This window comes from Papio anubis, chromosome 1 (assembly GCF_008728515.1).
Source record: "Papio anubis isolate 15944 chromosome 1, Panubis1.0, whole genome shotgun sequence".
NCBI lineage: Eukaryota > Metazoa > Chordata > Mammalia > Primates > Cercopithecidae > Papio > Papio anubis.
The window spans coordinates 144,318,824-144,336,482 of NC_044976.1; the positions used below are offsets into that span (position 1 = coordinate 144,318,824).

Sequence of the window (17,659 nt, forward strand, 5' to 3'; positions counted from 1 at the left end):
AGGTTAAGCATAATTTTATATGTGCGTTAGGTTACTAGTTGAATTGTACCAAGTAAGCAGTACTGGATTTAGAATAAGAAGCTCTCGGTGGCTGCATAAGGTGCTAGATCACATTGGCAAGTAAGTAAGGATCAGCTTAGGGAAAGCCTTGCATGCATATCTCATTAGTTTTCATTTTACTTTCAGTGTAGAGCCATGGATGGCTGTGGAATGAGAAAGTTGACATGTGAAAAGCAGCAATTTAGAAAGTTGAATTTGGCACATTGGTAAGATGGATTGGAGCAGGGGGAGATAAATTGCATGCAACTCCCTTCTTAGAGGTGATTTTTTATTCCTCTTTATTCCTCTTAAATCAGATAACTACTTTGTTTCCTTTTAATATTATAACTGATATCCAATTTATGCTCCTTGAATTATCACTTTTTGTATTTTCTTTAAAAGCAATTCTAAAGTAATTTTTACATTTTTGTATGTTGCTTTAAAAGTAATTTTAATGTTATTTCCTTGAATATGTTTCTCATCCCCAAACGGATTGTGCTTTTTGTGATTTGTGACCATTCTGTAATAAGAATAGATGATACAATGAAATATTTTATTCATTCCTCCAACTATCTTGTAACAGAACTTTTAAAACACCAATAAAAAACAAAAGTGCGCTCATTTGAAATGCTTTCAAAGAATCTTCCTTTATTCTTCCATATGGAGATAAATATTCAACACATTTATTTCAATGTCTATTAATTAAAATGAATTACTGTAAAACATTTAGAATATTATTTTACTTAAAAGTCTTGTTTCTTTCTTCAAAGAAGTTGAGTCAAATTAATAATTGACGTAACAAAAACCAGAAACTCTGGGTCTTGACAAACTGGCCTGGAGCCTGAGGCAGTGCCTCCCGACAGCCTGGAGACCAGGCATATTTGATTGACCAGTCTTCACAAAATGGAAAGGCCTTCTTTTGAATGGCAGCTTGCCAACATAAGTGTTTGTCAGTGTGGGCACTGAAGCAGAGTAGAACTTGGAAGGCAAATAAAATATAGTTGAAAAGCAGAGCAAAATTGAAGGGGACCAGCTGTACTAGAAGGAGAGAAGAAAGGATGATGGTTTCTTGTTCTTACATGTGGACATGAAAAGAAACTTCATTAATTTACAGAAGGAATCTTAATCATTGGGAATATAAGTGAGATATCATCCGTATTGAATGGCCTCTGTATTAATCTTACAAGACTCTTGTGTCTCAGAGAAGTTTACCTGATTTGTAAAGTTATTTGTTTGGTTACGTAATTGTGAAAGAATAGTATGGCATGCATTGGATTTGATAATGACACAATTAAATGAAAATGAGACATAAAACCAACTTTTTACCTTTTAAGTAAAATCATGAAATTGGTGTCAATACATCAGGGACAAAAAGAATAAGAAATTGCTTTTAATATGTCTAATAACTTTGACAGAACAGATATTTTGTCATTGATAATTGATCATTTAGCAGAATTTCCAATATATTGGTGCATATTGACCTCCTGAATCAATAGTGGTACTTGTACAACTGTTGTTAAATTTTCATCTCTTGCTACTACATTCTTATTTCCTGAGATTGATAATATTTAAACAACAGCAAAATCTATGACCCATGTGATCTTTTAGAATTAGGACACAAAAGTTATGTTATCTAGAAACCATCAACTCTTTTCTAACTTTCAGTTTACTTCTTAAGACTTTGTGTGATAAGCATCTAATAAAAAGAAATATATCTCCTTTATTTCGAATTGTAGTCATTATTTATGTAGTAATATTTAACAAATGAATCATAAGAATTCAGGGCATATAATGTAATGTCTAAGGTTATCAACACTAAATATTGGCTAATTACATAAATGATTGTCTCCAGGGTTTTGTCAATTATAAGAATTGGATTGTGAAGATACTGTTTCTCATAAAGAACAGAATACCTGTTTCCTATCTAATCTTATGGAATTCTTATGGAATAAAATGTATTTTTCTCACTAATAAACTTTACTATGTGAATATTTTATTAGATATTTAAAGTGAAACAACTTCTTAAAATTTGTGATTTCTAAGACAGTTCTGAAATCACTAGAAAGCATATGTTTTGGAGAAGAAAACAGTCACCATACTTAATTGTATGCTAGAATTTAATACTTTGATCTCATGTTTAAAACTGCTTCTTTAATTTTTGTAAAGATTATTTTCTATCTTGAATAAATGATGAAACTTTTAGAAAGAATTCTTTAAGTATGTTCCTTGAAGTTTGATAGTATTTTGAAGTATTCTCCTAATAATCAGATTAAACATGGTTTAAAGTTTAAAATTCACTAAAACTTCAGTGCAACACTGCTTTCCACAAGCTGAATTCTATATTAAAGATATTATTCTCAAATTTTAGGTAAGTGTGTCTAGTTGCCACAGTAGCAAAAGGTTCCCATTGTAAGAACATTTTGCTCCTGAGACAGACCACTGACATTGACCCTGAAGAGATCATCATATGTTGCTTTATTTCATTAAAAAAAGTAAATTTCTAAACTATGCCTATTTTTGCATATCTTTAAAAGTAAAACAAAAATTTAGTTAAAATAACAACAAAGGATAGTCACCTCTGTCTTTTTAAAGGGATCATGTAGTAGGTAAATATGTAAAATCATTTAAATATCTACACTTGAAACTGTAAATCTTTTGTGGGTTACTTGCTGCAATTGAATTGAGCTTACAGTTTTTTAATACATATATATGATTGCTGAGAAATACCTAGTATGATTATTTCTGACTAGATTGAAAGCTTACATTTGTATTATGGTATAAATTAGCTATAAATTCTGTTTTATTGTATTCAGTTGCTTTGTTTTCATCAGGCAATTTATCACATGGGTGTATGTGAAATTTCTTTATTTATTAAATTTCAGATTATGTATTTCAAACCAGAGCAAGACTTAAACATTTTTCCATAAGTATAGCTTCAGGTAAACAAGCAATTTTAGTCCTGAAAATAGCTTCTGCTTCTGTCAACACGTTGTTTATTTTTTCTCTGAGATAAAAAGTTTAGTTTTCTGATATTTGTACCGAGATAAAGTCAGTAAACAAGATTAATATAGTGTGGAAAAGGTTGTCAGCAGCCTTGGCAAAGGAAATAAGTTGCCTGTACATAGAACATACTGTAAACTGAATAAAAGTGTCAGGTCCACCATGAGATAATGTGATCATGAACCTCTAACAAAGCATGACATAGGCACAGTCGGCTTTTCTCATAGCCACAGTGTAGAAAATGGATTATGGTATTCCAGGGATACCCACTGGAATAGCATGAAAACCTCATTTTGAGATGAATGCAGGATGCAGTCCTGGAGTTGAGCCACATGTTTACCTGTGGTGCTCAAACCATAGGGTTATTAATGTCATCATCTGTGCACATTTGCAGTATTTGCATTTCTTGGAATTTCTGAGTATATGCTGGCATTCTTGTAACCCAAGGGATATGAGAAGAAATAAGGTTTTGGAAATGTTAGGGTGTTCTCTAAGAGGAATTTTATTGCTGTCTCATGCTTTCCCCCCCCGCTCCATCCTCTATAAATGGCACTTCTATAATTACGGAAGGTTTTTTTTGTTGTTGTTAAAATGGAACATAACTTAAAGCCTTTTGCTGTAAATGTATGCCTTGTCAATTGTGATTGATAGATTCATTCTTGTGCAGTGCTATGTTTCCTTTGAGAACCATCTATATAAGAAAGTTGTGAAATTCTAAAAAAAAAAAATAGGAGTAGCTTACTTCAGATTTTAAATTTTATTTAGAAATAAAGGAGTGAAAATATTTTTCCCTTAGATGAAATTGTATTTTGTACTATGTAAGTACACAGATGACTCCTATCTTCTCGGGGAAACTATGAAAAGAGTTGCTCACCACTTCCTTGATCTAAGTTTTTGTATATATTTAAATGTATGTGTTATAATACATGTTATTTATATTTAGGATCTAGCTACAAATACATTGGTCCTCGGAAATATCTGCTTAACACTGATCTAATTAAACTTTTTTTTTTTTAACATAATAAGTCACTGGTCTGTGTTTTTTAAAAGGATATTTACACTATTGTAAATAGTCTTTTTTTTAAATTTTTTTTTTTATTATTATTTTGAGACAGAGGCTTGCTCTGTCACCCAGGCTGGAGTGCAGTGCGCAAGCGATTCTGCTGCCTCAGCCTCCCGAGTAGCTGGGATTACAGGTGCGTGCCACCATGCCTGGCTAATTTTTGCATTTTTAGTAGAGACGGGGTTTCACCATGTTGGCCAGGCTGGTCTCAAAACTCCTGACCTCAGGTGATCTGCCCACCTTAGCCTCCCAAAGTGCTGGGATTGCAGGCGTGAGCCACTGTGCCTGGCCAAGATTTTTTTTAAATAGTTTTAAAAATCTAGGAGAGGGGTCGGGCGCCGTGGCTCACGCCTATAATCCCAACACTTTGGGAGGCCGAGGCGGGCCGACCACGAGGTCAGGAGATCAATACTATCCTGGCTAACACGGTGAAACCCCGTCTCTACTAAAAACACAAAAAATTAGCCGGGCGTGGTGGCGGGCGCCTGTAGTCCCAGCTATTGGGGAGGCTGAGGCAGGAGAATGGCGTGAACCCGGGAGGCGGAGCTTGTAGTGAGCCGAGATTGGGCCACTGCACTGTATCCTGGGGGACAGAGCGAGACTCCATCTCAAAAAAAAAAAAAAAAAAAATCTAGCAGAGGAAATACACTAGACCAAAACAAGTAGAGTATTCTTACCAGGAATTAAATTATACTTTTGATCCACGCAATGTTGTCAGAGATTTGAAAATCTTGTATTCTCCATTTTAGAGTGATGTCCTCAAATTGATATATCACTATTATCCATGGTCGTTTTATATACAAATCTGAAATTTATTTTTTCTTTTTAAATTTCCCTGTAGGTACCCACTCCTGGCCCAGTGGGTAACAAGAGAATGGTTCATTTTTCTCCAGATTCTCATCACCATGAGTGAGTACTCAATGTGTTTATATAACCTTATTGAAGTATTCTACTTAGCTCTTTGGGGAAATTAGTAGCTACTACTAGTAAAGCTGGTTTAATTTGTACTTTTTAAAAAGAGTAAGTATAATTTACCATTGGTAATAATGTAAGAACAATTTAAATGAAAACCATGACAAAACTTAAATGGGGATTTTTAAATATAGTTATTCTGTTATTTGTGATAGTATTTGAAATTCATGCATTATTGAAATGTATGTATTATCTTTAAAAATTTAAATTTTCATTACATTGAGTAGCATCAAGCTTTCCTACTCCTCCATCCTTATTCTCTATCCCAACCCTTCTAAAATACTAAAATGAAGAGTACTAAGCCAGGCATGGTGGCTCATGCCCATAATCCCAGCACTTTGGGAGGCTGAGGAGGGCAGATCACCTGAGGTCAGGAGTTTGAGACCAGCCTGGCCAACATGGCGAAACCCATCTTTACTAAAAATACAAAAATTATCCAGGCGTGGTGGCACATGCCTGTAATCCCAGCTACTCAGGAGCTGAGGAAGGAGAATCGCTTGAACCCAGGAGGCAGAGGTTGCAGTGAGCTGAGATCATGCCTCTGTACTCCAGCTTCGGCAGCAGAGTGAGACTCCATCACAGAGGAAAAAAAAAAAAAAAGAGTAAAAGACTGTTTTGTGGTTTTTTTTTTGTGGGGGAGCCAAGCGTGGTGGCTCAGGGCTGTAATCTCAGCACTTTGGGAGGGCAAGATGGGCAGATCACCTGAGATCAGGAGTTCGAGACCAGCCTGGCCAACATATCGTGAAACCCAGTCTCTACTAAAAATACAAAAATCAGCTGGTCGTGGTGGTGCATGCCTGTAGTCCCAGCTACTTGGCAAGCTGAGACAGGAGACTCACTTGAACCTGGGAGGCAGAGGTTGCAGTGAGCAGAAGCATTCCAGCCTGGAAAACAGGGCAAGACTCCCATCTCTCAAAAAAAAAAAAGTACTTCTCTACTTCCTGCTACTGCCAAGCATTTGGTAATAATATAAAGAGCTGTGAAACAAGCAGAATGTATTTCCGTTTTGCAACAAAAGGAAGAGACTACTTACTAGATAATTTTTAAAAACTAGGTAGTTGTAGCTTTGACTTTGGTAAATTATTGCTTGAATTTCCACGGGTTAATTCTATCTGTAAATACATCTTTGTTGGAAAAGCTTAACTTGTTGTGTATTTTAGATCAATACCATATATCTCCTACAAATTTGATTGAACTTTTAAAAAGGCCATAAAGTATGGGAAGACATGAATTAATTATTGAATAAATTTTTTGTGGCAAGCAAACATATTAGGATCCATTAGTTTCTATTTTTTAAAATCACTACTTAAATATAAAATAGAGATTATTGTTCAGATACAGCAAAATGATATAATAATCTTATAGTGGCCTATAAATTCAAAGTGCATGCATAGACTATAGAATTGTGGAGAAGGTAGGCTATTTCTTTTTTTTTTTTTTCCTTGAGACAAAGTCTCGTTCTTATCGCCCAGGCTGGAGTGCAGTGGCGCAATCTCGGCTAACTGCAACCTCTGCCTCCCAGGTTCAAGCGATTCTTCTGCATCAGCCTCTTGAGTATCTGGGACTACAGGCGCGTGCCACCACACCCGGCTAATTTTTGTATTTTTAGTAGAGACCGGGTTTCCCCATGTTGGCCAGGCTGGTCTCGAACCCCTGACCTCAGGCCTTCCGCCTGCCTCAGCCTCCCAAAGTGCTGGGAATACAGGTGTGAGCCACTACACCTGGCCTAAGGTAGGCTATTTCAACAAAAGTTCTCATTCAAGAAATGAGATACTTAATACTCAGCATGCCACAACGCATATATCCAGTTTGGCAAGCAATTCTCTCTCTCCTCTCTTGGAGAACCTAACTTGTTATTCTTCCTCTGAAGAGCTCAGCTGATATGTTCATTGCAGCAGATGCCTTAAAGGGTACTGCACAGTTTTATCAGCCCATTTCTTGTTGGTGAAAGTAAGAGGTTTGTCATCTGCCTAAGGAACTAAGCAGTCACAGACTCTTGTTGACCAAGTTGTTTATTTCAGCACTAGCATTTCATCAAAAATACAGTGGTTTCTGTTGTGTTTGTTCTTACAGTTTCACGCCAGCAAATGCTGCTGGCCTCCATGTTCTTCCTCTACTCTTAGTCTCCTTAGTTTAATGGCTTCTGCCCTGAGGCAGGTCAAAGCCATGGCCTCCAGCAAGTAGTTATAGGTCTTCAGGAAGTCTGTCAGCAGGCTCATGCTTTTTGTCAGAGAAATCCTACAGAGAGGTATTCAGGAAGATCTAGACTAGAGTCATTTTGCTTGTTAACTCTAGCTTCCATGCCACTGCCTGTTTCCGTTTAGGGGTTCCAAACATGGTTTCCCCAGCTGCAATTGCCTGATTATAAGACTTTAATTCAATTTAGATTATATTTTATTTATTTATTTATTTTTTTAGACAGGATCTTGCTCTGTTGCTCAGGCTGGAGTGCAGTGGTGCAGTCACTATCATGACTCACTGCAGCCTCAACCTCCCAGGCTCAAGTGATCCTCTGGCCTCAACTCCACAAGTAGCTGGGACCACAAGCATGGGCCACCATGCCTGGCTAATTTTTCTCTTTTTTTGATAGACATGTGGTCTCACCATGTTGCCCAGGCTAGTCATGAACTCCTGGGCTCAAGCAATCATACCACCTCTACCTCTACCTCCCAAAGCGTTGGGATTACAGCTGTGAGTCTCCATGCTTGGCCTTGATAATGTTTTATAGGCTTATTTAGTAAGTCTGTATTTTCATCCCTTTCTTCAGGCCCATCCCTTACCTATGTAGAGCCAATGAGGAGGAGGTCCCTTACAGATCCCACTCTTGACAAGGAGAAGCCACAGGACACCACATCATGGGAATTTTCTTTTACGCAAATAAATAAGTATACAGGCAATGTTGTGTAGACACAAACACACACAGACTTCCAGTTAAGTTACATAGGTTGATGCCCTTCTAGGGACTGGCCTGCCTGTCTGCTTTAAAACTGACTCCATTTTACTTCAGCTTGTCTCTTTTATTGCTCTAGGAGAAAAGCCCAATATCCGAAATGTTCCCATCAGCTCCTTTAACAGAAGAAAGTATATGGCCAGTATCCACTCTGGCCAGAGAGTTTTAGTTATATGGTTCCCCAACTTCCTAGCTGGAATAAGTGATTCTATACTCCCTGTTACCCTTCTTCCATTCCTCCTGCTCCCTGAGTTAGATACATGAAACTGACTCTTATTATCAAATTCACCATCTCATAGTACAAAAACTAAGGTGCTCATACCCTCAGGATATACAAATAATTTCTAGCAGAATCACCAGTAGTTTTAAGGGAGTCAATTTTCAAATCCCTTGCTTCCATTTATAAACGTCTTTCCTGAAAATTATCAGCCCCGGTTATTTTGCTGGTTCTTACTTTTCCCAGTGCCTTTCTTCTTCCTTAGGGAAAAAAGACACCCCTACCAATCCTAATCTTTGGTGCACACTATAAAATCGTTCCGGGCTCTAAACAGAGATATTTCAAATATTGTGCTGGTATTGATGTTGAGGGATTGGATTTAATGAATAAATCACAAAGCATTTTGCTATTTAGGTGTACAGTTTCTAATTTTATTTCATGTTTACTTTATTTTATTTATTTTATTTTTTCTTTTGACATGGATTCTCACTCTGTCACCCAGGCTGGAGTGCAGTGGCATGATCTCAGCTCACTGCAACCTCCGCCTTCCAGTTCAAACGATTCTCCTGCCTCAGCCTCCAGAGTAACTGTGACTACAGGTGTGCGCCACCACGCCCAGATAATTATTTTTTGGATTTTTTTGGTAAAGACAGGGTTTCACTGTGTTGGCCAGGCTGGTCTCGAATTCCTGACTGCAGGAGAGTTGCCCGCCTCAGCCTCCCTGAGTGCTGGGATTACAGATGTAAGCCACTGTACCTGGCCTCTAATTCTTTTTTTTCAGCAACTGATAGATTATTAAAAATATTTCTTAACCTAGAAGTCGTTTTGTGACTTTGGGCATAAAATTCCAAAAGACTTTAAATAATCACGTGACTGTGCTAACCAGGTTCCTTTTATTTCTATTTACCAGTTTGTGTGAACAAGGTTTCTGAGCACTCTATGAAATTAAAAGATGGTAATCGAATTGACACTAAAAGACGTATTCATCAATGAACTAATTTGGCGGGAAAGCTCATTAATGATGCCTTTCTAATAAAATTTTATTTGTTATGTTTACTATTGTTTTATTTTTTGTGTTTGCTGTTACCCAATATATGATTATATATTAAATATATGTTAAACAGGAGTTAAGGAGAAAAATAAACTATGTAAAATTTTCAACTTTTAAAGAAATGTGCATCCTGGTTTGGTTTTTGTTTTAAATAAATGGTGGAGGGTATCAAATCACAGTAATATTTATGTACCAACGTATATATTTCAAAGAGTAGCGTAATGGTTTTATTTTAAATTATCAATATATTGATAATTTATAATCAATTATAATTGATAGAAAATTAAATCCTTGCAAATGTTTAAATTTTTGTTGAAAAATGTTAGATGTCTTCCTAACATTACGTGAGGAGAGTGTTTTCATAACTATTTCAGGCAATACATATTCAAAAATGGTAAAGACCACTGTTGTATAGCATGTTTTCAGGAAAAAGTAACAGAATGTTCTACAAGTAATGGTTTAAACAAATAGCAGTGTAGTTTACAGGTAGAAACAGAAATCTGGAAGGAGGCAATTTCAGAGCTATTGAGGAAGCAGTAGTACTATCTGCTATAACCTCCTTTAAGGAATCATTGGTGTTTCCCCTCAAATTCCTATCAGCATTCTCTATATCTCCTATTTTTTTCTTGTTTATTTTTACTGATTGTGGTATTTATTATATTATTATGTGTTATATCATTGTAAAATGCATGTTTTATTCCCATTGATGGACCAAGAACTTACCGAGGTTGGAGACTTTGTCTTGTACTTTGAATCTCTTACATTGTACATCACAATGCGTTACACTCAAATCATAGGCCTCGGTTCAAGATTATCAAGTTCTACTGCTAGCTAGTGATGGAAAGCATCCATGAAGGCGCCAACTGAATACTTGTTAAATACAATTGATAATTGGCAGAAGAAGCAAGTACTAGAGCTAGAATGAACCTTAGGTGCTGTCCAGTCCAGTCACTTGAATTTTATAGATGAGAACTTGAGGCTCAGAAAGACTCAGTTCAGAGACTAGCTTGCAGAAGATATAAGACAAACCACCACCAGAAATAAACACTAAAATTGGTCATCACTGGATGATGGGATTGCAGGTTCGTTTTGTATTTTACTAGGAGCAGGTGAGGTAGGGGTACATGTTAGTATCTACCAAACTTTATTTCAGTGGACATGTTACTTTTATATTTAGAGGACAAAAAAGCCAGATGACTCACTCCAGACTGGAATGCAGTGGCACGACCTTGGTGCACTGCAACTTCCGCCTCCCAGGTTCAAGTGATTCTCGTGCCTCAGCCTCCTAAGTAGCTGGGACTATAGGCGTGCACCACCACGCCCAGCCACTTTTTTGTATTTTTAGTAGATATGGGGTTTCACCATGTTACCCAGGCTGGTCTTGAACTCCTGACCTCAAGTGATCCACCCGCCTTCTCCTCCCAAAGTGCTGGGATTATAGGCGTGGGCCACTGCTCCAGGCTGCAGTCTTATTTTTGAAGACAGATACAGAAAATCCTTCCAGAGTGTCATAATATAAAAATCCGATCATTTTAATAAAATAGCACAACAATGTACAAATTGTTTTAAATACCATCTAGTAATTATTTCCTTGAAAAACATATTACTGTATTTAAAGTCCAATCATTAATGTATGATAAGTTTCTTTTAATCAGAAATATGTAGTACAGAGAAATGAAATATTGACTAAGATCAATATTGACTAAGATCAATTAGTATCTAATTTCTCAGTAAAAGTAACCTAAGTTTTGAAATTATATTTTAATTATTCTGTTGACTTTTTAAAGCTACAAATGTTAAAATGTTAAAAATAAAATTAATATATGACTACATTAAAAATATATGTAAGCATAAAAATGGAGTTACTTCTTATTAATTCAGCCTCCATTTATGTACTCTGTCAGTGGTTCCAGAAATTTTTTCTTTTTCCAATCACTTGTGAGATACTTGCTTTTAAATAGAGATAAATATGATTTCTTAATCGATTGTGCAATTTATATATTTTACTTTTATTTCAGTTTTAAGTAGAGGATATTTACCTGAGGAATTGTATGTAAATCAAACTTATTTTAAATGCACATGGGTAACTCATTATAATCCTATGACGAATTCCTTTATAAAGCAAATACTCACCCCTTATTTTATCTTTTGTGTAAATACCGAGTTTGCTTAAAGCAAGATTTGCCTGGATTAAAGGTTATGTTCATTGGGAATACTTTTTACACTTTGAAATTTAACATCTATTGCTTTATAGTGAAAGTGTCTTTAACTCTAGATTGAGATAAATAAGAAATACAGATCGATTCCTCCTCTGATTTATTGTGATTCCCATGGGTGAGTCATTTAGTTTACATGTCTTAAGTTTATTTATAGAATAAATATAATATAGTAACAGTCCTTTCTTATATAAGATATTTTTACAAGATGCTTAGGTAAAATACAGAAAAATTAAACTAGGTATGAAACATTTCAAAATGATGATGATAATGATGACATACTTTATATTGTACACTGTATTTTATTTTTTCAGACAATTTTCATATGCACCACTCTTTTTAGTATTTTTTACTACATCTCTCAAGTAGTCATAGCAGGTATTAGACCCCATTTTATAAATAATTTGACTTTTCTGAAGTCACACACTACACATCACTCAACCAAAAGTCAATTAAAAAGACAAATTTATTAAGCCTCTATTAATTGTTAGTTAACATACTAAACCTGTTAGGGTATAAGTAATGCCCTTTAGCACTTGTTTCTTTATAGACAGTTAGAAATTAAAAGGTAATTGTTGCATGTTAAAACTTATGGAATAAAGGTTTACATATTACTATATTCCACTGTACTGTTAGGGGAAGAAAATTAATATTTATTTTAAACATCATCTGCCAATTTCTTAGTGTTGTTTTAAGCCTTCCAAATACTGAGAGTGGTTAAGTTTATTTTATGCATGAGGAAGAAACTGAGACTCAGAAAATAAAACAATTTGTCAGAATTCACCTAATCAGTAAGTGGCAGAGCCTGTATCCAAGCTTAGGTCTTTCTGATTTAGTAACCGCACGAGGCTGAACTTCCTGAATTTACGTAAAATGTGTAGTTTAATACAAGAAAAAAGGTTTTAGCAGGGCCTCTTGAGCATAATTTTAGAGTTGACTTTTTGTTACATAGAACATTTTATTGAGTGAGGAATACCTTTAGCATCCTGGTCTTCTAGTCCATAGAGCGTAAGAACCCAAAGGAATCTTAAAAGATCACACAGCCCAGTGTTCTCATTCTTTTACCTTCATATAGAATAACATAGCAATCATAGTTGATGAAACTCCACCCTATATCTCAAGTCATTCATTTATCCATTCTTTCAGAAGATATTCATGAGGGTGTACTAGGTGCTGGGTTTACAGTAGTGAATGAGACGACATGATCACGGTTGTTGTGATTCTCACATTACTTACAATGTGATAGAGATAGTAGAGATTAGTCAGCACACACACAAATGTATTATTATACACTGACACATAAATGCATTATTATATACTGAGCTAAGTACTCTAAAGAAGAACTTGTAAAAATTGAATTTGAACTAGACATTGAGATGAGGACGGCTAATGAGATCTCTAGGATCTAAGTGAATTGGTGGCAAGAAAAGCATTTCAAGCAGAGAAAATCATATGTGTTGTGTTCAAGAAACTAAAGGAATGCTTAAACAATATAGGAAGGAAAAGCATGTGGTATGTGATGAGACCAGAAAAGGATTAACAAGGAGCACATGATGCCAAACCTGGTAGGTCATGTTACAGATTCTTTCTCCTAGGAGTGTTTGGAAAGCCACTTAAGGTTTTGGTTTGCCTTTGCTTATTTATTCTTCACTTGGTGTGAATGAACTCCCTGTCAGTTTCTACATTGATAAATGTGCCCTATTCGCCTTTTGGCATCCTCCTTACGATTGCTACCAAGATCTGTTCTTACCTAGTCACATGGCTTCTTAATACTCTGTTGTCTTGCCCTAATTTTTATTTCCATATCTCCATCTATGAAACCCTGTTGCAGCATATTGGGTTAGGAGTTTGACATATATTTCTACTTCTTTGTCCCCCTCCCTACTATCTCATGTATAATTTTTCATACTTGCAAGTCTCTTCAATAAAGTAGTTATAGTTCACAGGGAAACTGTCGGTATAGAAGACTGTATACCATTTTATCAGTTAATTCATATATTTAGTGATAATCCACTTAGACCAGTGTTACCCAGCAGAAGAACTCTTTATAGTAGTGAAAACGTTATGTATTTTCACTGCCCAGTATGGTAGTTATTAAACTGCATATGCCTTTAGCACTTGAAGTGTAACTATTGCAATTAAGAAACTTAATTTTTAATATTAATTTAAATTTAAGCCGAAATGGGAGGATCACTTGATGTCAGGAGTTTGAGACCAGCCTGGCCAACATGGTGAAACCTTGTCTCTACAAAAATACAAAAATTAGCTGGCATGGTGGAACATGCCTGTAATCCCAGCCAGTTCAGAGGCTGAGGCAGGAGAATCACTTGAACCTAGGAGGTGGAAGTTGCAGTGAGCCAAGATTGTGCCACTGCACTCCAGCCTGGGTGATGGAGCAAGACTCTGTCTCAAAAAAATTAATTAATTAAGTTAAATAAATTTAAATGACCATATATGGCTAGTGGCTACCATATTAGCACAGGTTTAGATCATTTTATATATACTAAACCCACCATTAAGTTAAAATGAAATTATGCCTCTAAGTCCAAAAACAGAAACTTATCTCTAACAATAAAAATCCATATTACAAGTTGCAATAGCTCTTTCCTTCTGAAAAGTACATTTTTAGGAGACCTCAGTTAAGAATCTTGAGGTTGATTTTGTCCTTTTGTCTAGATATAATATTAATTGACTTCCCATGAAATCCTATACATTTCTGCTGCCTGTGGATGAGGAAAGGGGGGATTAAGAAACAGTGAGAAGGAATTAGTGTGGAACTCTGCATCTGCAGAGATTTTAGGTTTTAAAAAGCTTCTTTCCTAAAGGTTTATTTTCTGGTCATTCTTAAAAAAAAAAAAAAAAAAAAAAAAAAAAAAGTTCTTTCTACTCCACAGAGTTCCCGACCACAACTGCTCTACTGTACTTGAAAGAGCACTGTACTGAGGGCTCGATAAGTGATGACTATTCCTGTTACCAGCAGTGCCACAGGGAGGAGTAAATGAAATAATATGCCAGGCTTAGCTCCTAGACCTCCCTAAACTGCGTCTGTGTCCTAGAGGGAGAACTGAATTTGGAAACCACATTCAACCCTATGAATTGTGAGAGCAGGCAACCTGCCTGTGTCTCTTAAGCCCAGCCATTCTTTACAGTCGATCAGTTTTAAACTCTTCTGTGCTCCCTGCTCCCAGATTTTTCTATCACTTTTAGTCTCTCCATGAAGCCCGTGTGGAACCTTGGCTCCAGTGTAAATACATATCAATAAATACGCATTCTCTTTCAGAGCATTTTTTTCTTCCTCTGCCTTTCATAAACTTGACTCTGACTTTCAAGGATGCTACTTCCTGTGTTTCCTTGTTTGCTCATTTTTCACTAGAAAGTTATTAAGTAACTTTTATTTTCCATGTATTATGCTAGATTATGGCAATACAAAGAAAAAGAAAGAACAAAGAAAGAAAAGAAAGAAAAAAGAAAGAAAAGAAAACCAATCCTTTCCATTATGCCCCCAAAACATGATAGTGCTTGAAGGAAATGAAGGGGAAGTATATGGTTAAAAATACAATGGAATCAGACAGACTGAATTCAAATTCTGATTCCAGTACTTGCTAGCTGTGTGAGCTTGAATGGTAATAGGACTATTTCATAAAGTTGTTGTAAGAATTGAATGAGATAGTTCATGTATGGCCATGAGAATGATAACCAGCACACAGCTAACACTTACTGAGTGGTGATAGTGCTTTTATTGCAACTCTGATTACTGCTTCTACCACGTTTTCTACAGCTGCTACCACTATTTCTGCTAGTGTTTCTATCATTATCCTTTTCTCAAGGACCTCTGATTTTTTATTAGGATAAATAATCAACTGCAATATACGAATATAATAGCTTTAGTGGAGATATCGGCAGAGACATTGGGAGTTTTGGAAGAGGAAGCATCTAAATCTGCCAGGGTGAGTTCAACAGGCTGCTCAAAGGAGGAAGCCATTCGCCTCCTCTCATTCCTATAAACCCTAGGACACAGAGGCCACCATTTTCCGACAGCATTATTGCCCCTTCCAGATTATTCCTTTTTTACTCCTGGGTAAAACTGTTTTTGTTTTCTGAGGTTCATACTACCATCTACCTTTCCTTATTTGCCCTCATTCATACAGGACTTTGGCACTTGAATTAGTCTTTCTTTCCTGCATCAACCTCAGCTATCCTAATTGGTGACAACATGTGTAATGGTTGGAAGGGACATGGGCTTTGGAATCAGGAGACCTAACTGAATTCCCGCTCTGCCGCTTAGTTATGAAATCTTTGGCAAACCTCTTAATCTCTCTGAGCCTGTTTCTTTATTTGCGGAATGGTAATAGTAACTACCCCTAAAGTCGTTTAAGGATTAAATGGCCTTGGTAAGGGCTCAATGCATGTTGAATACCCCTATGACCAACAAAGCCATGGCAGCGGTTGGATGGAATAGTACATGCTGGCACCTAGCACAGTTTTTTTTTTTTTCCTCCTGGAATCCAGTGTTCTTCATCTGACTGCTACTTGAGACACTCCCCTGGCTGCTCTTAAATATAACCCTCACCCAGAACTAATAGAGCTCTGAAGTTTTGAATGGTGTTATACCATTTTCTTACCACAACCTAATACTCTCTCAGTGTTTTTCTTATGTTCACTACCTATGTTCTTTAGACTCATTAAGACTGCTGTTTAAATTTGGATAAACTTATCCAAATATGCTTTCACTCCCCTTTTTCTTAGACTTAGAGGAAAAGATCTCTCTTCTCCTGTCCTAGGCTAACTCTTAACACCTATGCTTTTGATTGAAAGTTTTTTTTTTTTCTTTTCCAAAAGCTTCTTTCATCGTCTACTACATTTTTTAACCTCCCCTTTAATTTTCTTTAACTCTAATGTGTTTTCTCTCTCTCATACTTTGAAAGCCAAACTTCTAGAAAGAGTAGATGACAGTATAGGCCCTTCTTCTCCACCCTACCATGATATTATAATCCTGATTTCTTCCCACATCACTTTCTAGAAACTTCTCTGGAAAAGTTCACCAGTGACCCCTCCAGTTGTGTTTTCTCAGTTCCTGTCAGACTTGATTTCTCTATATTTAACACCAGTGACCACTCCCTTCTTAAAACATTTCTTCATGACCTCAGTGATACCACTGTCGCTTGGGTTGTTTCCTGCTCTGAACATTTATTTTTATTCGTCCTATCCAGATTCCACTAGAAAGAAGAAAAAAGATGTAAACACACAATGACAAAGAAGGAACATTTCAGCAGATTAGAGATTTCAGCCAATTTCTAGAGCTAGAAGCACTTGGAGATTTGCACCTAAGTAGGCAGGTAGAATAAATATAAACTTAAGAGTCTGGTGAAATAAATGCTGATTTGTCCCTCACAGGCCCTAGAAAATGTGAAAACTTCAAAATAGGGTGGGGCACGGAGCTGAAATAGTATGTCTCAGTCAAGAAAGTAAATCTTTCTTTTCTTCAGAAATTTACTAATCTGAGAAAAATAGACAAGATAGTAACATTGTAAGTTTCCACCATGAGGAGACACTTGTATGATCATCCTGTAGAAAAACTTATATGTTGAAAAAGCTCTTGTGGTCAGTTTTGTAGTGCCTTTTAAAATATTGACTAGATAAGTAAGGATCACCAGATATTTGAGAAAATACTTCAGTATAAAGAGAGGAACAAACAGGAAAAAAGGACTTGCTCATTAAAAGATGCCATAGACAGATAATTTATAAACCAGGCAGAGTAAAATGTTAATAGTAGAATCTAGATAGTGGTATATGGGTATTCATTCTAAGATGCTTTTAACTTTATTGAATATTTGAACATTTTCTTCATACATATTGAAGAAAAAGTAAAAGAAATGAAAAATAAAATGGGAGATTAAAATGAGGAAAGAAATCAAGAGATCCACAAATATGAACAGACTTTATGGTTCATAGGTAGGAAGATTCAACATAGTAAGGACGTCAGTTTTCCCCAAATTGATAGTTAGGTTTAATGCAATTCTTATCAAAATCCCAGCAAGATTTTTGTAAATATAGCAAAGATTATTTTTAAATGTATATGGAAAAGCAAAGGAACTTGAATCGCAAAAACAATTTTTTAACAAACAATAAAGTTGTAGGAATCATCCTACCA

General features: G+C 36.0%; 1 protein-coding gene across 5 annotated transcripts in view; it reads left to right on the plus strand.

Annotated features, from left to right (window-relative positions):
* GPATCH2 (G-patch domain containing 2) overlaps nt 1-17,659 on the plus strand; it is a 201,804-nt gene that overhangs the window by 109,259 nt on the left and 74,886 nt on the right. For all 5 annotated transcript variants that reach the window (XR_001895551.2, XR_002517433.2, XM_003893105.5 and 2 more), the window contains exon 6: nt 4,944-5,011. Coding sequence is in view for 3 of the 5 variants with exons in the window: in XM_003893105.5 (XP_003893154.1) it covers nt 4,944-5,011 (68 nt within the window). In the remaining 2 variants the exon portion in view is untranslated. The remainder of the gene's footprint in view (nt 1-4,943; nt 5,012-17,659) is intronic.